Raw genomic sequence first — 24,962 nt, forward strand, 5'->3', positions numbered from 1 at the left:
GTCTTGTTTCCCCCTTTTATGTTGCTGCCCTCCCAAGCGCGCCCCTCAGCTCTGCTCTCTCCTTGTCCTTTTCTTCTCATTGTTTACCATGTTCTGAGATTTTCTTCCCTCTGTTTGGCTGGGTCCTAGGTGGTCTGTGTGCATTGCTTTCTTTCGGCCTTCCCTTGGTAGGGTGTGGTTGAGTTTTCAGCAGCACAGCACAAGGCCCCTGATGAGAAGACACAAAGCTCTTTGCTTCCTACTGGGTGCTGCCTCCCCAACCTTCAGACAGCTTTTTTTTTTTTTTTTTTTTTTGAGACAGAGTCTTGCTCTGTCACCCAGGCTGAAGTGCAGTGGCACGATCTCGGCTCACTGCAACCTCATTCTCCCGAGTTCAAGCGATTCTCCTGCCTCAGCCTCCCAAGTAGCTGGGATTACAGGCGCCCACCACCACACCCAGCTTATTTTTGTATTTTTAGTAGAGAGGGGTTTTTGCCATGTTAGCCAGGCTGGTCTTGAACTCCTGACCTCGGGTGATCCTCCTGCCTCGGCCTCCCAAAGTACTGGGATTACAGGCGTGAGCCAGCATGCCCAGCCATCAGGTAGCTTTTCCAGCTGCTCTCTTCATTTGTCATCAATATTCTATGTAGAAAGCTTGTTGCCACACCCTGTACTGGCCAGAATGCACCCAGAGAGAGGGCGTAAGCATTGCCCCTTTCCTACAAGTCTGGGAATGGCCATACAGCAGGATGTACAGGGAGATACTTGAGTCAGTACCCAGGAGAAGAACTGAAGGTGCCGCAGGATAAGTGGCAGCACTTCTCTCCAGATAGCTGTGTTACAACATAGACTGACTTGTGCCTGGGCTTTGCTTGTGAGGAAAGGGGAGGAGGTAGGTGGTTAACACCAGAATAGCTGCCCTAACTCCCACCATCTTGCCAAGCCAAGCTGGGGACAGAATCCAGAGTTCCTGCTTTTCCTTCTGACTGAATCCCTTAGTCCAGAAGGAAGACCTGGGGGAAGTGCTTCTCCCTGCTGGTTCTGAAAGGATGAGAACTTGTTGAGTTAGAGTCTTGGCCCTCTGAGGAGTCTGTTGCTGTCCCATTCCTGGACCCACGTTGCTGGTAGCCCTTGTCTTCTCTTTTTTAAAAAAAATTTCCCACAGACCAGGTGCAGTGGCTCACACCTATAATCCCAGCACTTTGGGAGGCCGAGGTGGGCAGATCACGAGGTCAGGAGTTTGAGACCAGCCTGGCCAACATGGTGAAACTCTGTCTCTACTAAAAATACAAAAATTAGCCAGGCGTAATGGTGGGTGCCTGTAATCCCAGCTACTCAGGAGGCTGAGGCAGGAGAATTGCTTGAACCCAGGAGACGTAGGTTGCAGTGAGCCGAGATCGCGCCACTGCACTCCAGCTTGGGTGACAGAGCAAGACTCCATCTCAGGGGGAAAAAAAAAATCCCACAGACCTGACATAGGCCCTTTCTAAAACACCATGAGCATATGTTGGGTGTGGTGGGCTGGTGTGTTGTGCAGGTAAATAGGCAAGTAACACTCTTCAGAGAGGAAGCCAGGCTTTATTTTCTCAGCCCACAGCCCCTTTTGCAAGGCTGATGCAAACCTTACATATAGATAGGGCAAAATAGAGACAGGGCTGTGGGTTATGTGTAGGAGTAGGTGCCTGGGCTCCAAATACTAGCAATAGTCACCTCCAGATTCCCTATGGAAAACAAGCTGCTTGGGCTGGTTGAATACTGCTTTGAACAGGTTAGGAGGCTTCATAGGTAGAGCCAGAAAACCCCTGCAGGTCGGGGCCTTGGTTTGAGCTGCTTCTCATCTGTGGGCTTCCTGCCCAGGTGCTCTCTTGCCTGCCACCACAGGGGACGCATGGCCACAGAAACTCTGCTCCAGCTCTGCCAGAATGACAATGGCTCCCGTGATCCTCAACCTCTGCCTGGCCTATCTCCTAAAAAGATCTAACCACGGCCAGGTGTGGTGGCTCATGCCTGTAATCCCAGCACTCTGGGAGGCCGAGGTGGGCGGATCACGAAGTCAGGAGATTGAGACCATCCTGGCTAACACAGTGAAACCCCATCTCTACTAAAAATACCAAAAATACAAAAAAAAAAAAAAAAAAAAAAAAATTAGCCGGGTGTGGTGGCGGGCGCCTGTAGTCCCAGCTACTCAGGAGGCTGAGACAGGAGAATGGCGTGAACCTGGGAGGTGGAGCTTGCAGTGAGCTGAGATCGTGCCACTGCACTCAAGACTGGGCAACAGAGTGAGACTCCATCTCAAAAAAAGAAAAAAAAAGGTTCTAACCTCATAGGTTTCCTGTGAAGGCTGAATCTAAGGTATCAGGGAGACTTAGCCTTGATCTAGACCAGGCTGGGAATGGGGCTGGTCTGGACTACATATTTTTAGCCTAATTCTCAAGCCCTGCTGAAATTGAGCCAAAAAATAGAGAAGACCTGCCCTAGCTCTGTGTCCTAGCTGGAGAACTGTGGAACCATTGTTAATGACCAGTCACGGCTCCAGGTTGCTTTGTTTGGTTGCCCAAACCAGCTAGGAGAAATGGGCTGCCAAGGAGAGCTGTCTTGGTCTCGCCATAAGAAGTGTCCAGCACGTGTCAGGGTGATGAGACGTTGATAAGTCTTCCATTCCAGGAATCAGGAATAGCCAGAAGCTTTCCCTCTAAGGAAAGTAAGGAGGCCAAGTATTTGAACTGTACTTCCATCCCCTTCCTGACATTAATACCTTCATTTCCTGAATTTCTTGGCCTCATTCACAGCCCATTTTTCTTCTCGATGGCTCTGCTCTCTACTGTATCTTCCCTCCCAAATCAATACGGGTCATATTTCTTCCCAGGAAGCCCAGTTACCATGAATCCAACTTCCACTGGTTTCTGTGCCCTTTGCCTGCTGTCTGCAGATGGATCTGTGAGCCCTGCTCCCTGTGTTCACTTTGTCCACTAATGCTGTTCCAATCCCCAAGCCTCTACTATGTCTATCACACAAATTCATTCCTGTCCCATCCACTTTGCAGTGCCCGCCCTCAACCGATCTCATTCTGTAACAGAAGAGGTAGGGGTATCCCAAGCTTCAAAAATGGTGCAACGGGAAGAAGAAGAGATGACAGTTAATGCCGTTAGAACAGAAAACTGGAAGTGGGTCTTTCCCCCTAGGCCCTTGGATCCGGAATATCAAAGGGTGGCAGAGACAGACTAAGCTGCCATGTCTTCTGCATAGAAAACAATTTATTCATGAGCTCACAGGTGATATGAATGCCCCAGTCATTAGTGACCTCCACTTAGTTAGATGGCTTGGACATACCCCAGCTAAACTAGGGTCAAGTACTTCATAATACAACAGGAAGTTAATCTCTCCCAAAGTCTGCCAGCTCATCCAAGGAGGAGAAAACAGAGCTGGAGAAGCTTGCCTGTTTAATGGGAAGCAGGAAGAGATGGCACGTTAGGAGCACGAGGTATAGAGGCAAGAGCGAGCAGTGGGCAGCCCTAGTGGAAAAGCGCGGGGGTAGAGGTAGTTAATATGGGGTGGGGGAGATGGGGGAGTGCTGAAGAATTTCTACAGAGGCCAGTGATGGTTCCATTTCATTTCTTTGTAAAGAGAGGCAAGATGGGGCCTACCCCAAAGCAGTAGGACAGATGAACTCTGGCTGAGGATTAAGGAAACAACTTTCCCAATCCCTCTCAGGGGTGCAGACAGACGGACAGAGACAGATAGCTCCATATATACACATTTACACAAATAAATAAGGAGCTGCGATCTACTTGGCTAGGTATCACCTGATCCCTCCACCCATCAGAAGCTGTTTCAGGGCATTCGCCACAGAACCTTCAGGCCCTAGGCATCTTAGAACCCACCCCGTCCCCAGGAGTCCACCTCAGTCTCAACAGCTCCTCAGCAATTAGAACCCCAGCCCCTCTAACCTTGAAGCCCCTAGTCCTGAAGGTTTCTGGAACAGGCTCAGGGCCAAGTGCTCACATCTCAGGTTCTGGAAGGAACACACTCAGGGCTAGGTTAATTGCCAACTAGTCCCTCTCAAGGCAGAATCACAGTTGCAGCCCCTCTGGTCCACAGAACCCTGACAGTCTCAGAGCAGGCTCAGGTACAGATCCCTTGCCTTCCTAAGTTCTTGGGCGCCCATTCAGGGCCGGGCCCCCTGCTCCATTTGTTGATGCTGGCTCCGCACAGCAAACCTGTTGACATGCACAGGTATGGGGACAACAATCTTGGGGTTTCTTACAGGCTCCCCAGAACGGCTGCTCACATTGCCAGCTTTGATGCGCTTCCACTTGGCCCGTCGATTCTGAAACCAGATCTTGACCTGCACCTCACTGAGCTTGAGGGCGTGGGCGATCTGAGAGCGCTCTGTCAAGCTCAGGTATTTCTTGCAATGAAATTCCTTCTCCAATTCCAAAAGCTGCTCACTGGTAAATGCTGTGCGGCGCCGTCGGCTTTTCCCCCCAGGAGCTGTGACCCCTGCTGCCACCGGTGCCCCCTCCTCAGCTCCAGTCCCCAGGCTTCCCTTTAGCTTCGGTTTAGGTCCCAGAAGAGCCCCTGGGCCCCCTGCAGAACTGTCCAGGAAACCGTCGTCCTCGCTGTCACCGCCTGAGCCCTCTTCCTCCTGTTCGCTGCCTGCTGGGTCTCCTGCTGGTGCCTCCAGCTTCTCCTCATCTGAGCTGTACACCTTCCCCTCTGCTGTGAGGAGCAAGAAGCCAATGGATGGGGAGGGAGAAGCAAGGAAAAGAGAGTTTGGAGGAGGCACATGGAACCATGGCCAGAAATGGGGGGTTGGGAGACAAGAGCAGGAAAAAAGAGAGCCATAGAGAGAAGATAGGGGGAGACAGGAGGCAGAAGGATGGTACGTCCAGGATGTGGAATGGGAAGAGGTTTAGGGAAGACAAAGAAATGGGAAGAAAGGTATTAACCAGCACAGATTTCACTACGGAAAAGTGTGGGAGGCAATAAGTGTATGGACAATGACCCCTCAACTTCCCCACCACCCCCATCTCATTCTCACCCACCACCTCCCCAGCTTTCTCGGAACCTAGAGACCAACGGCCCAGCATCGCAGTCATATACCACCCCTCCAGAGCCAGGCCTCGCAGCCTCAGGGGCCAGAATGAAGCAGTATGGGACCCAGCTTGGGATCCTTCTGGAGCCACTGTGAGGAGGAGTGAAGCAATGCAGAACTGACCTTGACAGGACAGATGGGGAGAGGAAGGCTCAGCCTTTGCTGTTCTCCTGGGAGTCCTCATCTGGTCCAGCTGACGAGAGCTGTCTCATGGCTTCTGTTCTGTCTCCTCCTCTCCCTCTTCCCTAGATCTGCAGTCCCTGAACCTCATTTCCATGGCTCCCAGCCATGCAGCACCCTCAGTGTGGCCAGATTTTTTCTCCCACTTACTTAGGCTTCCTGATCCCCTTTCAATCCTTTCCCTTGACCTTAAAATGACACCATCTCTTTCCCACCTTCCCTTTTCCCCAGCCAAGGATGCCTGAGCAACACAAACAGCTGTTTTTCTGCTCAGGTTCAGAATCCTGAGGCCCCTAAGCTTGATGTCAGCTGGGAGAACTGGAAGGAATATGGGAGGAGGAGGAAGAGGGAAAAGTACAACAGGGATAAACGAAGAGAAGGAAAGGGTAAAAAAAATTTGATTCAGTAGAATACTGATTATTTGTAATCACAAGCATATAAACATTTTAATCCACACAATTCTAAAACTTAATTCAACCATTGGTTTTAATCTTTGTATCCAATGATGTTTATATCAGAACTGCAAATATGCATTACACATGTTTTCAGTGAGTTTTACAAACTCCATTTTCTGCTCAAAGGACCAAAAAGCAGTGAAACAAGTCAAAAGACAATCAATAGGCAGAAGAACAAGAGAAAATGGATAATCTGCAAGCTGAATAGTCAGCTCCTTTCCAGAAGTGTCCACTGTGCAAAGGCAGGAGGCCTGCATAACTTATATGTAGGAATGCATCTCGCTGTATCGGCCACATATCAGATATGCCTAAGATAGGCAGACTCAGGTTGAGAATACAACTCCAAGTAAACTAAATTCAGGGCATGGGGAAATGCTTTATAAGGGAAAGAGGGTGTGTGTGTTCACAGATAGAACATCTCCTGGCAGTCAGAGCGTCCTGGTGTTCTCCTTCAGCACACCCCACCCCACCCCCTACCATGTTCCCTTTCCCCTCGCAGGTGCAGTCTACACCTAGTCTTTTTCCTCAAGAGCCACAATGACATTTTCTTTTCCTATCTTTCTTTCTTTTGAGACAGACTCTCACTCTGTCAGCAAGGCTGGAGTATAGTGCACAATCTTGGCCCACTGCAGCCTTGACCTCCCAGGCTCAAGTGATCCTCCACCCTCAGCCTCCCAAGTAGCTGGGACCACAGGCACACACCATGTCTGGTTAATTATGTTTATTTTTTGTAGAGACAGGATCTCACTATGTTGCCCAGGCTGGTCTTGAACTTCTGGGCTCATGCAGTCCTCTAGCCCTGGCCTCCCAAAGTGCTAGGATTACAGGTGTGAGCCGCTATGCCCAGCTGACATTTTCCTTAGTGGCCAGAACTCTCAACCTTTTTCCATATCACCCATCTATATCCCAATCAACTTCATACCTCAAAGGTATTTTCATCCCTCTCCTTTTCTTTCTGGAGTGCTTCCTGTTTCTTCTAACCTTCTCAAAGTCCATGCGGCATGCCCCAGTTTGGGCTCACCCAGTCTTCCCATGCCACTCCTGTACGTTGCTTTTCACCAGCCAATGGCTTTTGTTCTTCTTTACTAGTTTTCTCAGGCTTCACTGGCACCCAGCATCAAGTCCCATCTGGATAAGTACTGTATCCTGTCTGTAGCTAATTCGCTCCTCATAATATCTCCCATCAGCCTGTTCTTTCTCCTCTATCTCATCCCTAGCCAAATCTATGTTGTCTTCTCTAAGATTCACACCCTTAGTTTCCTCCTTCATTTCATTAAGAGCTCTTCTCCCACTATTTTCCACTTCCACAGAACTCAAACTTAACATGGCCCAAACTGAACTCCAATCAGATCATTCCCCCAAACCAGCTCTTTCTCATCTTTATCCACATCATCCCCATCTCAGTTACTGGCAACTGCATCCTCCGTGTGTTCAAACCTAACCTCGATGCCATCTTTTCACTCCTCTCTCTCACAACCCACATCCAGTCCACCTGCAAGCCCTGCTAGTGCTGTTGCCTTTAAAATACCCCCAGAGCAGGCGGGCACGGTCGCTCACGCTGTAATCCCAGCACTTTGGGAGGCCGAGGCGGGCAGATCATGAGGTCAGGAGATTGAGACCATCCTGGCTAACATGGTAAAACCCCGTCTCTACTAAAAATACAAAAAATTAGCCGGGCATGGTGGCGGGCGCCTGTAGTCCCAGTTATTTGGGAGGCTGAAGCAGAAGAATGGTGTGAACCTGGGAAGCAGAGCTTGTAGTAAGCCGAGATGCACCTCTGCACTCCAGCCTGGGTGACAGAGTGAGACTCTGTCTCAAAAAAAGAAAAAAAAAATACCCCAGAGCCCAATCCTTTCTCCCTATCTCCTGCTTCCAACTAGCCCATGCCACAGTTATCTCTGACCTGGTTCATTGTCATCTTCTAACTGGTTTCCCAGCTTCTGTCCTCCGCACTCCACTTGGCCCATGATTCCTCTTTCTGTCTGGAATACACTACTCTTCACCTAGATCTTTGCACTAGCTTATTCCCTACCTCCTTCAGGTCTTTATCAATGACACCTTCCCTGGTCATCCTTTTAATATTCATACTCTCTGATACTCTCTATCTCCTTTCTTTGATTTATTTGTTACTTTGGTCCATGTTACCAATTTTATTCATTTATTTTACTGGCTGTCTCTTCCTAATAGACTATAGCTTCATGAAGGTAGATATTCTGAATATTTCTCATTCACTGCAATATCTTCAGTGTCTTGAACATGACCTTCACAGAGTAGACACTCAATAAGCATCTGTTAACTAAATAAAAGAAATGATTTCCAAATGCTCATGCATGTGCTCCCTGTCTCCTTTCTTTCCCTCCCTGTCCTTTCCTTTCCCAAGCCCCTCCTATGATAATCACCACAACCCCACCCCACCCAGCTCCAGTGCATAAGACATCTCCCTATGAATATTATCCTTCCCACTTTTCAGAATGCCCTCAGATCTCACATTAGCTGGAGAGGAATTCATATGCAGTAGGAATCTATAGGATCTTAAAAATCTACAGGATGCTTAAAAAAATTAATGACAATTCCATTAGTAAATCCTCTATTTTAATTTTTTAAAAACAGAGTGTGTAGTAAATAATAACAGAAAGAATAACAAAGGCTTGTACAAACTCAGCCCAATATTACAACATGTTAAACAGTGCTAAAAAGGCAGAAACTAGACTTCGAGGCTTGAAGGATGAAATCAGTTAATACAACTCCAAGCACCCAGGGGGTGTCCAATAAATCTAAATTGATGATGATTGAGATGAGGCTCCCAGGTTCCCGATATGGCAGGGCCCTCCTGAGATCATATCATCCATCCCTCTGTCTTCAGACAGATCCATAAAATCAAGCACACATGAGCCGGCCACCCTCAGTGCTGCTTTTAAAGCCATACAAGGAGCACAGGTTCACAACCTCTCTTGGTTACTTGATCCTAGTGGGATGCTGAGCGGCAGGAGCAAGAGTTTCTCTCTGAGCCTTTATAATCATGACATTGAAGACTCTGATAAGTAACTCTTGGAACGAAATGGGGTGGGACAATAGAAGAAAGCAACGAGAGGAGAAAATACAGCCACATGACTCAGAGGAGAGTCTGGGACAATGTGTAAGACCAACAAGGAGTGGGAGAGAGAAGGAAAGGCCAAGGAAGGCAGAAAGAAGACTGGGGAAAGAAAGAAGTGGGGTAGAGAAATAACAACAACAAAAAAAATGAGTCAGATAAAATGAAAGGGCTGAAAAGTCTAGAGAAGGGAGAGAGAAAATACGGGAAAAATTATGGGAAAGAAAGCAAAAGGTACTTTTTCAGAAACACCTCATCTACCTTTCCCCCTAGAATACAGATACATTTGAAGCAAAGCAAAACATTTTGGCCCTGCCATTTGCTCTTGCTGCCCCAAGAGAAGCAGCACTGTAGATTGCAGTAGCCAAAGACACAGGCAGAGAAAGAATGAGCAACACAGTAATGTGATCCTTTACAATGTGGAAATTTCAAAACAGCTAACTATTTTCTCAGGAATTAGCCAAGAAATAAAAGTATTTCCTTTTATCCAATTTATAATGAATATTAATAGTAAAAAAATAAAAATTGAACATAAAAATTTGCTATTAACTAAAAATTGAAAGAAGCAAATTTTTTTTTTTTTTTCCTGAGACAGGTTCTTGCTATGTTACCCAGACTGGAATGCAGTAGAGCAATCATAGCTCACCGCAGCCTTGAACTCCTGGTATCAAGTGATCCTCCTGCCTCAGCCTCCTGAGTAGCTGGGTCACAGGCGCACACCACCCTGGCTGGCTAATTTTTTAAATTTTTAAATTTTTATTTTTTTGCAGAGCTGGGGTTCTACTATGTTGCTCAGGCTGGTCTCAAACTCCTGGACTCAAGCAAACCTCCCACCTCGGCTTCCCAAAGTGCTGGGATTACAGGTGTGAGCCACCATGCCTGGCAAGAAGCAAATCTCGTTGATAAAATTTCTGTTTGCAAAATTTGATTTAGAATAACTGGACTTGGTGGATACAATGTTCATAAAAGTAAATTTCTGGCTGGGCATGGTGGTTCATGCCTGTAATCCCAGCACTTTGGGAGCCTGAGGTGGGTGGATCACCCGAGTCAGGAGTTCACCACCAGCCTGGCCAACATGGTGAAACCCTGTCTCTACTAAAAATACAAAAATTAGTCGGGTGTGTTGGCGTGCGCCTGTGATTCCAGCTACTCATGAGGCTGAGGCAGGAGTATCGCTTGAACCCGAGAGGCGGAGACTGCAGTGAGCAGAGATGGCACCACTGCACTCCAGCCTGGGCGACAGAGTCTCTGTCTCAAAAAAAAAAAAAGGCCGGGCGCGGTGGCTCAAGCCTGTAATCCCAGCACTTTGGGAGGCCGAGACGGGCGGATCACGAGGTCAGGAGATCGAGACCATCCTGGCTAACACGGTGAAACCCCGTCTCTACTAAAAAACACAAAAAATTAGCCGGGCGAGGTGGTGGGCGCCTGTAGTCCCAGCTACTCGGGAGGCTGAGGCAGGAGAATGGCGGGAACCCGGGAGGCGGAGCTTGCAGTGAGCTGAGATCCGGCCACCGCACTCCAGCCTGGGCGGCAGAGCAAGACTCCGTCTCAAAAAAAAAAAAAAAAACAAAAAAAAACAAAGTGAATTTCCAATTGCAGACAGTATAATTGGTTGGTATGAACAAAAAACAATCAATAAAATAAGATTTAAAAATTTTGGCTGGGCGCAGTGGCTCACACCTGTAATCCCAGCACTTTGGGAGGCCGAGATGGGTGGATCACAAGATCAGGAGATCGAGATCATCCTGGCTTACACGGTGAAACCCCGTCTCTACTAAAATATAAAAAAAATTAGCCAGGCGTAGTGGCGGGCACCTGTCGTCCCAGCTACTCGGGAGGCTGAGGCAGGAGAATGGCGTGAACCCAGGAGGCAGAGTTTGCAGTGAGCCGAGATGGTGCCACTGCACGCCAGCCTGGGCGACAGAGCGAGACTCCGTCTCAAAAAAAAAAAAAAAAAATTTTTTTTACATGGAAAATTGCAAGTTGTTGGTTTGCATGAAAAAAATTTCCTATGGAAAATAATGAAATAACGGTTCTGATGAGAATACTTCAGCAAAATGAAAATTTTAAAATTGTAAACTATTTTGTTGTGCTAGGTAGGTAGGCCAAACAGACAGAAAGGTTCTGGCCTTTATGTATGAGAATGATATTATTGGTAATAAGAAGAGTATATGGAGTTTCCAGCTTGTTCCCTATGGTTGAGTCTAGTCTGTGAAAAAAGGTTTGGCCTCTGGCCAGGGGAAGTGATGGTAGGACAGACTGGTCATTAGGAAACAGAGTTCATGTGAATTCTCCTGGTGGATGCTATTATCCTAAGAACTAGAAATCACAAGGTTTGAACCTTGATTACTTGTAGAGTTCATGCCAACGGCATTAATCTCATTCCAGAGAACAGCACTCATGCTCCAGGAGACGTGCTTGCATGGGGCATTCCCTCCAAGAGGAAGGGGAGCAGCTCCAGAGTCACAAAGAAGGCCCATCTCGGTAATGGGTCAGTTCAGGCTAGGGAAGAAATCAAGGGCCAAAGATCCATGGTAGGTGTTCTCCAGCAGAAAGAACACAATGCCTTAGACTCATTCCATCTAGGCAGGGAGGCCTGCGTTGGAGGCATCAAGGAAGAGGAGAAGCCACAGAGGGAGTGGAGAATAACTTTAGGCTCCCAGCTGCAGGAACTCATCTAGCCCCTGTGCTGTCCCTCATTCACCCTATTACTGCAGCTCCTGCTGTTATCGCTGTAGGAAATCAATTATCTTTAGTATTCTTAGAAGAGAAGCCCCTCAGTTCTGACTTCTACTTCAAAAACAACTATCCTAACACTTGCCCCAACCACTCTTAGGAAAGGTTCTCTCTTGCCCTGCCCATCTTAGGACAATGAATCTCCTCCTGATTTTCCCAGGCCAACTACTCATCTCCCTGAATCCAGTTCCAGTTTGGGTGAGGTCAAAAGGTGGGAAGAAACACAGGTCATTCCTCAAAAAAGAGACATATTTGTCATCACTCTCACTTCCAAATCCTCATTTCATCATGCCCTGTACAGAATTATTTCTCTGTTCTTTTCAAAAACAGTACTTTCTTCCATTGTTTAAACCAACCAGCTCGCTCTCAGTTTATTTTTCACTCATTCTCATGAATTTCATGCTTCCGTTATGCTCCTACTCCTGCCTATAATTTTAGGTATAATTGGAAACATTCATTTTCATTTTCTCTCTCTCTCTCTCTCCACTCTTCCTATGAGTCTTTAGCATTCTTTACTCCAAATCAACACAATTTTCTTTACATCACTGTCATCCAGAACCCCTTCCAGCTTCATGACAAGTTCAGGGCAATTTCCCACCATTTTAAGCTTAGACCTCCTTTCAGGGCATACTAACATTGCCATTTCTAAGAGCACCCTTGTATGATCTTTAACTTTTCAAAAAACTTTTCACATTTATTATCTTATCTTTGAGCAACTGATTGAAGTAGAGCAGATCTAGGAGAGGTAGTAACCTTATTTTCTGGTGAAGAAATGGAGTTTTGGACAGATTAAATGGTTTTCCTAAGTCACACAGAGAGGGACAGAGTGTCAGGTCTAGAATCTTAATCTCCTAAAGTTGCAGTTAATGCTGTTTTCATTCTTTCCAGTAAAATATTTTCTCCTCCTCTCCCACTTGTAAAAGTCTTCTCCCTAGATGTCTCATTAGATAAATAACCTTCTTATCAAATTCAAGTTTAGATCTCACCCCTTTTGGTCAGACTCAGAGGCTCACACCTGTAATCCCAGCACTTCGGGAAGCCAAGATGGGCCGATCATTTGAGGCCAGGAGTTGGAGACCAGCCTGGCCAACATGGTGAAACCCTGTCTCTACTAAAAATACAAAAAAATTAGCTGGGCACATTGGCTCGTGCCTGTAATCCCAGCTACTCTGGAGGCTGAGGTGGGAGAATCACTTGAACCTGGGAGCGGAGGTTGCGGTAAGCTGACATCACATCACTGCACTCCAGCCTTGGCGACAGAGCGAGACCCTGTCTCAAGAAAAAAAAAAAAAAAAGAGAGAGAAAGAAAAAGATCTCATCCCTTTTACTTACTAACACAGAGTCCTGGCCTAATTGTTAATAAATATCTTCCCTTAACATTCTCAGAGAAGATTCTTAAAATTGTCATCAGAGAGACTTCACTCACCAAACTTCACCTGTCCTTTAACAAACTACTTTTCCTATCATTCCTGAGACAAAATTCCCACCAAATCTTTCTCCCAATCTTTTGTCCTTATTGGTTTGCATGATGTAATCTTACTAGTCAGTGCTTCCTTTATTTAAAAGTGTATTTTTGCCTAGGCACAGGGGCTCACGCCTGTAATCCTAGCACTTTGGAAGGCTGAGGCGGGTGGATCACTTGAGGTCAGGAGTTCGAGACCAGCCTTGCCAATATGGTAAAATGCTGTTTCTACTAAAACTACAAAAATTAGCCAGGCAGGGCAGTGCACGTCTGTAATCCTAGCTACTCAGGAGGCTGAGGCAGGAGAATCGCTTGAACCCAGGAGGCAGAGGTTGCAGTGAGCCGAGATCACACCACTGCACTCCAGCCTGGGTGACAGAGCAAGACTCTGTCTCAAAAAAAAAAAAAAAAAAAAAAGGTGTATTTTCTAACTTTGAAAATAATACGGCCAAAGTAAAGAAAGTTTTGTTTTAATACCAACGCCTGTAATCCCAGCACTTTGGGAGGCTGAGGCGGGCGGATCATGAGGTCAGGAATTTAAGACCAGCCTGGCCAACACAGTGAAACCCTGTCTCTACTAAAAATACAAAAATTAGCCGGGCATGGTGGCACATGCCTGTAGTCCCAGCTACTCGGGAGGCTTGCGGTGAGCCAAGATCGTTCCACTGCACTCCAGCCTGGGCAACAGAGTGAGACTCCATCTCAAAAACAAACAAACAAAAAAAAAAACATCCAATGTTCTCTAGCTTCTAGTTTACAGCTTTCTCTCTCATTCCTCGTAGAGCTCTTTCTCGTATATGTACCAGAGCAAAGAGAAAGCCTCACTGAGGGATGGAAATTTTTCTACTATCTTCATCTCTCTCTGCCTTCCTCGTTACAGAACTCTCTTCAGAGCTTCACTGCCAGGATCTCTTTATCACTATTTAGCTAGCCAGTGGGGAAACAAAGGATTTCCTTTCAGTATTTCTTCCTAATACTGAAAGAGAGCTGAAGGCCCATTCTTTTCCTTCTTTCTGGTTGAGGCAGACATCCGTCTTGGGTTGTTTTCGTCTCCCCAGCATACCTTCCCCCTTTTGCTCAGTAGCAGTACCCACTTCCTTCAGGTACTGCTTCCCCGCTACACTACCCACTACTTGGTGGGACTGTTAACAGCATTTATCTACTTTCCTGACTAAAGGTGGGCATGTGACTTGGTTCTGACCAATTGCAACATGCTATCTCCCTGGGGCCATGGCTCAAGCTAGTGAATCAGTCATCCCAGGGTTTTATATACACTAGAATCCACTCAGGTCCTAACCTGGGATTACAAAAATTTAGAACTGCATGTGCTTGTGCCTTCTCTTACCTCTAGCTAAATTAAGGAAGCTGTCTTAAGGAGAGAATGAGTTGAAGACAGAAAGAGGAGCCAGGTTGGGAGCGAAAAAGAAAGACCTCACAACACTACCTGCATTTCTGAATCCACTCAGGTATTTTGTAGTTACAGAAAGCAATAAATCCCCATTTTAGCTGAGAGCTGAGCCACTATCACTACCAACCCGAAGAGTTCTGACTAAATACAGTGCTGTAACCAGAAGAGACAATGGTCACACGACTCCAGGGAAAGTAAGCCTCTCCACCCCACTCCCACAACTCTCCCTCCACGCTAATGTTTCCATATTACCTAAAATTATTCACAGTAATACCACGTAAGATTCCACCAGTTTGAAATTCATCTGGACTTTTAAAAATCTCAATCCACTTGAGTGTGAATTAGTGTAATCCAGTGGCTTTGATTTTAACATCAAATCGAGATGAAACATATGAGGGAATAGACATTTTTTGATAAAGCAAAAAGAAGAGTTTTTTTTTCTTTTAATGGAGAAAGGGAGGACAGGCCCCAGTGAGGCACAGTAAAGGGGTTTCAGCAGCCTTGGGATTTACAGAGTACACCAAAATGTGAGACACGGAAACCGAAAAGAGGGAGAAAGAGCCAAAGACATGTGAAATCTACCTCTATTAGCTTCAGTACAATGTTCTTTCCTGGCAGTCCCTGAATAATCAGTTCTCAGAACACAGAACTACTCTATCATCACTCGCAGAAATATTTGTCCTTTTCAGTACACAGAGTGTCACCTATCCTACACCATTCCTAGTAAAAGGATCTTTCCCAACTTAATTCCCAGGAAAGCTCCCTACGTATTTCCAAGGCAAGGACAATAAGGATAATTTCTTGAGCATCTATTACTTTCATGATGCTGCACAAATATCTGTGCATTTAATCCTTAACCCTGTGAGGTAAATATTACTGTCCTTATTTCGCTGGTGAGGAAACAGACTGTAGAGGTGAGTACTTTCTATAGATTACAAAGAAAGTACACCACCAACATTTGTATCCAGCTTTCCTGACCAAAGCTCATGCTTGTTTCTTTGCACTACACCTCATCTCTTTGTTAACATTTAATGTAAAAAAAGAGTCTGATTTTTTTTTTTTTTTTTTTTTTTTTTAAGACGGGTCTCACTCTGTTACCCAGGCAGGAGTGCAGTGGCATGATCTCGGTTCAGTGCAACCTCCACCTCCCAGGCTCAAGGGATCCTCTTACCTCAGCCTCCTGTGTGGCTGGGACCACAGGTGTGCATCACCACTGCTAGCTAATTTTTTGTAGAGACAGGATTTTGCCATGTTGCCCAGGCTGGTCTCGAACTCCTAGACTCAAGTGATTGGCCCACCTCAGCCTCCCAAAGTGCTGGGATTACAGCCATGAGCCACTGCACCCAGGCAGAGACTGAATTTTTGTTTTTTGAGACAAGGTCTTGCTCTGTCTGTTGTGCAGGCTGGAGTGAGGTGGTGCAATCACATCTCACTGCAGCCTCAAGCCTCAACCTCTCAGGTTCTAGCAGTCCTCCTATCTCAGCCTTCTGAGTAGCTGGGACTAGAGATACATACCACCATACCTGGCAAATTTCTTTTGGTAGAGACAAGGTCTCACTATGTTACCCAGGCTGATCTCAAACTCTTGGACTCAAGTGATCCACCTCGGCCTCCAAAAGAGCTGAGATTACAGGTATGAGCCACCACTCTGGGACGAGACTGAATTCTAATGTCAGCCTATCATTAATATTGTTCCAGATATAGAAACAATATAGAAGGCTAGGAACCAATTTTACGACACAGCTTCTCTTTTTTTCCACTGCTTCCTTCCTCACCAGTTAAAGTTGGTCCCAACTGATCCCCACTCTATTTGGCCTATACAAAATCTACCATCTTTATCAAATGTTTCTCTCTCTCATTTAATGTGACAGCTATACACAGTCATAGCTCAGGTATGCCCTCCCCAATCCCAGAAGACAAGCCTTTTCCACCTAAAGACCAGCCCTGATCTCACCTCAAGATGCATGTATCTTACCTTGCTACCTCCTTATCCTCCATGACTACAACTCACCACCAAAAAGTATAGAGTTTCCTCAGGACCTTTGCTCAGGATGCCTTTCTTTTTTAAAAGAAACAATTCATTAATAAAGATATCCTTATAGATAAAAACAGAATTGTAGAGCTGGAAGGAATCTTAGAGATCACCTAATTCAAACCCCTAATTTTACTGATGAGGAAGCTAAGACACTTCCTTTGCTTAGGCTAATCAGTTTATGTACTTGTAGTGTCCACACATAATTCATAGAATAGTTATTCATTGCAGCACAAAGCACTTCTTACCTTCACACTCAGGGTAATTACATCTCCTTCCCTCAATGAAGACACCTCTGCATTACTTCTCTTCCCACTGTCCCCACTACAGAGTTCTGTTTTCTCCATTACTTCTATTATAATACCATCTTCTCCATAATTCAGTCAAGACATCTGCCTCCCACTACCCCCAGTCAGAAGTATTTTCCTCTTCCTCCCAGTCCTCATATTTTGAATAGTGCCTTTTGCTTATAACCCTCATCTGAGTTCCTATAGCCCCTCTACTTCTAATACAAATTCTTTTCATCACATAAGGATCATTGCTTTCCCTTCTATAATGGCCAGTGAAGACACTGCCTGCGGCATCTGTCTCTTTCTACTACACCTTAATTCAACTTGTGTGGGCCACTCCTCTATAGCACCAAATGCAAGCGTCTCTTCTCCCTATCACCCTTTCTCTCAATTAGTCCTAGCACATCAACATTTCACCCACATTACTCTAAGCTGATAACTTTCTCCCAACAAGATCAGACTTCCAATAAAAATTTCCCGCTTCTTTTTTACTACTCCTAATCCAGACCTTTTGTTGGCTATGAGCACTACCTTGCATAGAGAGCTCTGTCCTTTTCACTGCTTCAGATACAAAGTTTCTTTCCTACCCCAGCACAGGGCATTTCCCCATTCCCTCTAAATAAATGTTCCTTCTTCCCACCAAATTCTTTCCTTCTCATCATTCCTGTTTAAATCTCTCTCTTTTTGTACATCTACTCAATTACTTCTCTCTTTTCTATTTCCTAATTCCAAATCAGTTTCTTTTTTCCCATTACTTTTCTTTTCCTATTACTTCCCAGGCAGAATTCTTGCTTCCTGTTGTAACATTTCTCTCAATGCAAAGCACTTTGCTCACAATGCATGTTCTTCCTTCTTTCCAATTAAAATATTTCCCCCATTATACCAAATATTGCCTCTCTGCATTATTCCCAGTACAGTCTACTCACGCCCGCCACTCCAAGTGTAAGAATCCTCCTAATCATCTGTTATATATATCTCCATATTTACATGTGCCACCTTAGAGACTCTTTTTCTCTCTGCCAACCCCCTGAAGGGTTACTTTCACTATGGCACAGGGCATCTCAGACTCTGATTCTAATCCTCCTAATAAAATTTTCCTGTTGTCACTCCTGAGGTCTATCTCTGATCCAGGGGGTTCTTCACCCTTTTGTGCCCTTAAGTCCTTTGTCAGTCTGGTAAAGCCTATGAACACTTTCTAGAATAATGCTTTTAGATGTACAACATAAAATACATAGTATTACATTTGAAGCCAAGTATATTAAAATATAGTTTAAAACAGAATTTGTGATATAATCATGTTTCTTTATTCATTAAACAAGGTTCCTCCAAAGACTGTAAATTTATATCAAACTATCTGTGATTTCTTTCAGTGACAAAAACATCATGCACTGCTGAAACAACTATGATTTTTGGCCTATATTCATGACTGAAGTGATAAAAAATAAAGGTATAAATTTTCTCCCACCCATAGCCAACAGATTCCCTGATGAAAGGTCTGTGGAGTCCAGGTTGAGAGCTCTACTTTAAACACTTGAGGCCTAGAGAATTGAAAGGAACATTAAAAATCATCTGAACCAAAACTTTTGGCCCAGCTGAGGAAACCAAAGCCTAGAGAGGTCACATGACTTTGAATCTCCCACTATGTCTCAAATATACCAAGTCTGTAATAGACACACAATAAATGTTCCCTGAATTGAACTAAGTGACTTGTCGAAATTATATAACTAATGAGTGACAAAGGTGAGAATTGAACCCATGTGTCACAACTCTTAAACAAATGTTCCATCAATCACATCAAGTTAATGCAGTATTTGCCTTTCTATAAGTGTCAATGTAGCAATCACTCTCACTGTATGCTCAAAAGTTCTAGGAAAACATACTCCGGATCTCCATCACTTCCCCCAAAAATCTCCCTCTTGTTTCCAACAACATAATTCTCTAATTCCACGTCATACTATCATTTTCTGTTTTCCTCTCATAAGTAAATACCATATCTTGACAATCATAGGGGATACCTATTCAGAAATTAATTGATGGTCATCCAAATGTTCCCTAGCTACCATCAGGTGCTTAGCTTACAGTAATCAGCACTTGAATACTAGGCTCCTACGAAGTCTCCCTGGTCTCCTTGTATGATTTCAATTATTATTGCCAACCTCTATTCAGAAATTAGCAAACCTTTTTATGCTTAGTTTAAAAAAACAATGTTTACTACATCAACATGTCTCAAGTTTGTCCCATTATATTCCCATATCTTCTATATAACCTTAAACTACAAATGTTTTCTTCACCATGCCCAGTACTGGTATTAATTTTCATGTCAATCTCTCACTACATTTTTGTCATCCATTTAACAAATATATATGGAGTAGCTACCATTCCTCACTTCCTAAGCTTTTGCATTCAGGCAATCCAATCTTTTTTTTTCCCCTGAGTGAATAATAGCTCTAGACACCACCAACTCAAAGTTTTCTTTTGCCTTTTTTTTTTTTTTTTTTTTTGAGACGGAGTTTTGCTCTTGTTGCCTTCTGGGCTGGAGTGCAATGGTGCAATCTCGGCTCACTGCAACATCCGCCTCCTGGGTTCAAGCAATTCTCCTGCCTCAGCCTCCTGAGTAGCTGGGACCACAGGCATGCGCCACCATGCCCAGCTAATTTTGTATTTTTAGTAGAGACGGGGTTTCTCCATGTTGGTCAGGCCGGTCTCAAACTCCCAACCTCAGGTGATCCGCTCATCTTGGCCTCCCAAAGTGGTGGGATTACAGGCGTGAGCCACTGCGCCTGGCTTTCTGCATTTCTCCACATTCACAGCTCTTTTCATCATTTCCCCAGCACATAGCATCCTTTTCACCCATTGTTGCTGTGATGCATATCTGCACCACATCTTGCACACAGCAAGTTAGCTTTGATTACTCTCAGGCAGAGCTCACACAACTTTCAGACACACAAGATCATCTCTGCCCATCCCACCTAAGACAGAATTCTGTTCTCTCCTGTCATTTAGAGCTTCCTGCTCTCTTCTCTCCATTATTCCTAAAACACTGAGGACCCATTATCCAATTCAAAGCTCCTTTTCTTCCATCACTTTCACATAACTCTGTTCTTAAAACTCTCTAGATCCGTCATGTTGAATACGATCACCACTGTTCACCTGTGGCTACTGACCAACTGAAACATGGGTAGTCCAAATGGAGATGTGCTGGAAGTCTAAAATAACACTGGATTTTGGAGGCTTAATATGAAAAGAGGATATAAAATTATCTCATTAAAAATATTAATATTGATTAATGTTGAAATAATATTTTGGACATCTTGAGTTAAATAATTAAAATTAATTTTACCTATTTTTATCTTTTTAATGTGGCTAATAAAAATTTTTTAATGCCATATATGGCTTGCATATGGCCAGCACTACTTTGGGCTCTTCTATTGAGTCATACTTTAATCTTTCCTAACAGTTCAGAATTCTCTTTATCGCTCTTACTAAAGACATTATCTCAATTTTCCCCACTGCTTCCCACATTCCAAACTTGGGATTCTTTTCAATCTACCATTTTCAATAACTTTCTACCCAATTACTTCTATATATCGTATTTCTTTTCATCTGCTAATATAGCTTAGCTTCTACTCCTGCAATCAAATCATAACAAAGTTCCTTTTATCCTTCCTCAAGTCTAGTAGAGAATGGTACCTGTCTTAACTCTCAACAAATTTAAAAAAATACTCCCTTTAATTCCCAAAGAAAATACTAATCATTCTCCAAACTGGCCTATCTATACTATGATTTTATTTAAACGGGCTAGTAGTTGTAAAACACTAAAGAAATGTAAAATAATCATTTTAGCCCATTGTCACTCATTCACACAAGGAAAACAATTTCTCCTCTTTCTAAAGATTGCATTATTTCTCCAAACTCTTCTAATGTTGAGGTTTCAATCCCATTATTCACAGCAGAGAGCTCTGTCATTTCACTCCAAATACTTTAATACAATTCCCAAAACAGAGTATTTGTTTTCCAACCATTTTTAGCCTGGGTCATGTGTCATCAGTCCCCCAATCGATTTTATGTCTCTCATTTCTGGAATTGCATTTTCTTTTCTCAATGATTTCAGGAAAAACTCAAGATTGGGAAGGTGGATATGAATGACTTGGCCAGGAAGAGTTGGAAGCATGTTTACTGAGAGTGACAGAAGCAGCAGTCACAGATAGGAACTCTCATTCCTCATGCTCTTTGAATGTTTCTTCTGAAGTCTCTGCTCCTTACTACTATGTCCCAGCCTCCCCACTATAAACCCTTTATCTCCTTCCAGCATGAGTGATTACCTTTATTCCAGCACTTTTTCAAAATTCTTCCTCTGTTTAAGTTCTCCTTTCCATCATTCTTGGCAAAAAGATTCCTTGCCTTTACTCCACGAACAACACAAATTTCCCTTTTTTTTTCTTTCAACATTTTCCTCAGATGTTGAAGCTCTGTCATCATTTTATATAAGTTCCAGTTTCCCATCACTCTCGGTATTAAAAACCCTTTAAAGAAAATTACTTCTAGTGTTGAAACTTTTCCTTATTCCCCTAGTATTTTTATTTAATTACCCCCAAATCCTCTCATGACAGAACTCTTACACACACGCACTCACTCACACTTGTGGTCCAGTAATACAGTTCACTTTTCATTTGGCCCAGTCCATAGTCCCTTTTCCAGCAGAGAACCCTCTCCTTCTTCATGTTCTCTTTGTATATTCCCGGTATACAACTCTTCCCCCGGTCCTTTCCTCTATTTTTGTTTCATCAATATTTCTCTTCTGTTTTTTCTCTGCTTATTCCTCTCTTTCTCAATGTCTGTTTTTATAGCCAATATACTATATGATCCAGAAAAAAGCCGCCATTATACATATAGGTCGAAATAAGAACTGAGCAGACCTGAAAGGGTGGGACGAATTGCTTGTTGTCCTGGTTTGGGCATATTCCCCTATGTCCCCACCACCAAGAGATCCCCTCTCCATCCTCTCCCTTCAGCTCATCTCTTTCTATATGTGTCTGGTTACACCTTCAGGCCCTAGCTCCTCCAAAGCCATCTCTTTGATGGCCTGCCTTGCTCTCTTTTCTGCCTTAGGACCATCCTATTCTGACAATCATACTAATCTTTTTTTTCTTAAGATCATTATGCTGACTTCTAGGCTCCCACCCTGGGCCCTTTTATCTTGTGGACATTTTTTTCCACCTTCCAGTTGCTGCTCTATCTTTTCCTTATGATCCCCCTTAGAGGATGCTATTCTGACTTCAGTTACTGGGTCTTCCTGATCCAACCAGGTACAAAAAAGAAAACAACAGCTGAATCCCCAAAAGCAAAATGCCAGGGCAAAAGGAGAAAAGAATAGGAAGACAGGCCCTATGGTAGCCCTTGGGGTCTGAAAGAGTGATTAACCCTTTGGACAATGTCAGAAAGGGCCCAAAAACTGATAATCAAGAATTACCTCTGCTGGCAAAGGACAAAAGGACTCTTGCATTCCCTTCTTGTCTCTGTTCAAGTCACCTCCCAGACCTACTGGGGTCATTTCCACCTCTAAGCTGGATGCAATGAATGGTTGAGCAGAAACGGTTCCATTCTGATGCTAAAGATGTTGAAGCATCAGAGTCTCCACACTTGCAAGTGGTCCCTATTTTTCTTAAATAGGGCCCAGTAAATTGTATAAGCTTTTGAACTCAGAACACCTGAATCTACCTAGCCAGAAGAAAGCTTATCTGGCTTCTAGGAATTAAGGACCAATAGAGAGGTCAGGAGGGCTCTAATTGAATTGACTCTAAACAAGGTTCAGTTTAATACACCCTGCCTCTATGGAGAGGCACCATTCATGGAGGGTCCAGGGCCCTTGAATTATCTGTCGGCTGAATCTTAGCTGGGTTCTGCACCCTAGATCTTTGGGCCACACCCAACTCAGCCCATCCTGTAGCCTCTCTCTTGGTCTCCTAGTCAGCACTTGTCCAGCGTGTGCTAGGCCTCCCGTAGCTAGTGTTCTCTTTGGTCTTTTACTCAGTTCTTCAAGGCTTAGCTCTGAATCTACCAATTCATAAGTCAGGGCTTTAAGACCCCCGTCCCCCCCCACCCCCCCACCCCCACACATTTTGCCCCTGCATCCACAGAGCCTATTCCTATCCTTTGAGCCTTTAGGGTCAGTATGATCTCCTTAGAAGCCAGAACGTGCCTGAACTGACAGCTGCTCCAACATACCCCCATCTTGGTGCCCCCGGAAATCCCATCCTTGTAGCTTGTCTACCCCTGGCAGAGGAGACAAAAAAAAAAAAAATGAAGGAATTCTGAAAAGGAGCCAGGGCCAAGGCTTGATGGCTAGGATGCTGGGGGAAAGGCACTAATGTGAAGGGAGCACTGGAAAGTCTTTGGTTAGCCTTCAGGGCTGTGGGGACAGAGCAGGGCGGGGATTCTGGGATCTAAAGAAGCTGTATTTGGAACTGAATTAGAGTCAGAACCTGAGCGCGATCTAAAGGTATGGGACTTCCAGGTTCCAGGCAGGTGCCGAGGTTCCGAGCAGGTTCCTGTCTGGAATTTCCAGGTGAACCGGCCTCCCGCCCGCCCTGGTCGGCCCTAGCACTTACCGGGCAGACTTGGAAAAGTCTCTGAGAAGTGCGGAGGCGGAGGCGGTGGGGGCTCTGCCACTTTCTCGCGGGCCGGCAGCAGCTCATCGGCTTCCAGTCCACCCTCTGGGCGTCGGCCGCCTGGTTCAGGGTTGTTTCGGGCGGCAGTGGCGGCGGCGGCAGCGGCGGCAGCGAGCTCTGGGGGTCCGTAGAAAGCGTCGGGCGGCTCCGCGAAGCTGGGCAGCGCGGTGGTCAGCGCCACCATCGAGGGCACAGCCTGACCCAGCCCCGCGCAGAAGGTGTTGGTAAGACGGCCGGCGAAGGAGGCTAGCGGGGCGAGGGGCGGGAGACCAGCGGGCAGCGGCGCGGGGGCCAGCGCCTGCGGTAGGACGAGCGGCCGATAGGGCATGAACATGGGGTAGCCGGTGTACAGCAAGTGGCCGGAGCGCGGCGGCGGCGGCCCGATCAGGGAGTCGATGGAGAAGGCAGTGCCCGGGCCCCCGCCGCCGCCCCCGCCGTTGCCCCCGGGGGCACCACCACCTCCGGCCCGCTGCATCTTGCTCGGAGCTGCGGCCGCCCCGGGGCGCTCCCCTCCGGGCGCCTCCTTGCGCCCCGCGGCTCGGGCGCCCCGCGCGGACACGCAGGGCTCGCTCCCTGGCTCCCGGGCCGAGGTGGCGGCGGGGCGCGGGCTCGGCGCAGTGTGGCTCCGGCGCCGCGCTCCCTCTCTCTCATAAGGAGGGAGGGGGCGGGCGAGCGGGCGGGCTGGGGGTGTCGCCCTCCGGACTCATCCATCTTCCTCAAATTACGCTTCACTTCCTCCCTCCGCCCGCCGCCGCCGCGCCCGGCTCCCGCTCCCTCCGCAGTACCCGTTCCCAGCGGCCTGGCCGGCCGGCCCGGGACCCCCACCCGCCCCCCGCGGCCCAACCAACTATTATTAATGGAGATTGATGAGGCCGGACACGCCGCTTTGTGAAAGTTTGCGGCCGACGAGAAGGCGGCGGCAGCTGCTGGGCCGGTCCCCTTCCCTCCACCCAGTCCACCCCCAACTCAGCCCACCCGGCCCGAGCTCGGCCCGGCTCGGAGGGCAAGCGAGAGGTGGCCCAGGCTCCGACGGGGCGGCGGGGCCAAGCGTGGATGGGACACCGGGCGGCAGGCGGAGAGGGCGCACCAGCAGGGACAGGCAGTGGCGCCGGACCACAGCGCCCCTCTGCTCCAGGCCGCGGCCCTCCGTCGGGCCGCGAGTCATTCCCCGGCGTGCTTCCCAGCTCCGACACCCCTCCCCCGCCCGTGGAGCGGACGTTGTGGCGGTCCCCAGAGCAAGCCCGGGGTCGACTGGCAGGACAGCACGGCCGCCGCCCCCTCCAGCGAGAGCGCGGGGCTGAGGGAGGCGAGGCGGGGCCGACAGGGGGCGCGCTGCGCCCGCCCGGTGCTATGGCTTAGCGCTACTCTTATGGGGCCCCTTTCCTCCTGTCTGCCCCATTGGCACTCTGGCCTCTGGTCTCTATTCTCTTGGCATTGGCTCTTCACCTTCTTCCTCATTCCCTCCTCCTCCTCCATCTCCAACTCCCCCTAGTCCCTTTCTCTTGCCTCTGGGTAATTTCCTTGAGTGCCCACACTATGCCAAGTACTTACCATTCCTCTGACCTT

At 46.4% G+C, this 24,962-nt stretch overlaps 1 protein-coding gene across 1 annotated transcript; it reads right to left on the reverse strand.

The window, feature by feature from the left end:
* Positions 1–2,929: 2,929 nt before the first annotated feature.
* Positions 2,930–23,955, reverse strand: GBX1 (gastrulation brain homeobox 1). The gene is made up of 2 exons (XM_015448297.4): positions 23,337–23,955; positions 2,930–4,698 (listed from the first exon to the last, which is right to left on the reverse strand). The coding sequence occupies exons 1-2, from the start codon at positions 23,869–23,871 to the stop codon at positions 4,145–4,147; spliced, it is 1,089 nt and encodes a 362-aa protein (XP_015303783.1). The 5' UTR covers positions 23,872–23,955; the 3' UTR covers positions 2,930–4,144.
* Between the last annotated feature and the right edge of the window lie 1,007 nt (positions 23,956–24,962).

This window comes from Macaca fascicularis, chromosome 3 (assembly GCF_037993035.2).
Source record: "Macaca fascicularis isolate 582-1 chromosome 3, T2T-MFA8v1.1".
NCBI classification, from domain to species: Eukaryota; Metazoa; Chordata; class Mammalia; order Primates; family Cercopithecidae; genus Macaca; species Macaca fascicularis.

Coding starts and splice junctions, on each gene's coding strand:
- GBX1 (XM_015448297.4), bottom strand. CDS start 23,871: ATGCAGCGGGCCGGAGGTGGTGGTGCCCCCGGGGGCAACGGCGGGGGC. Junction 4,699..23,336: donor GACTTTTCCAAGTCTGCCCG/GTAAGTGCTAGG, acceptor TGCTCCTCACAG/CAGAGGGGAAGGTGTACAGC.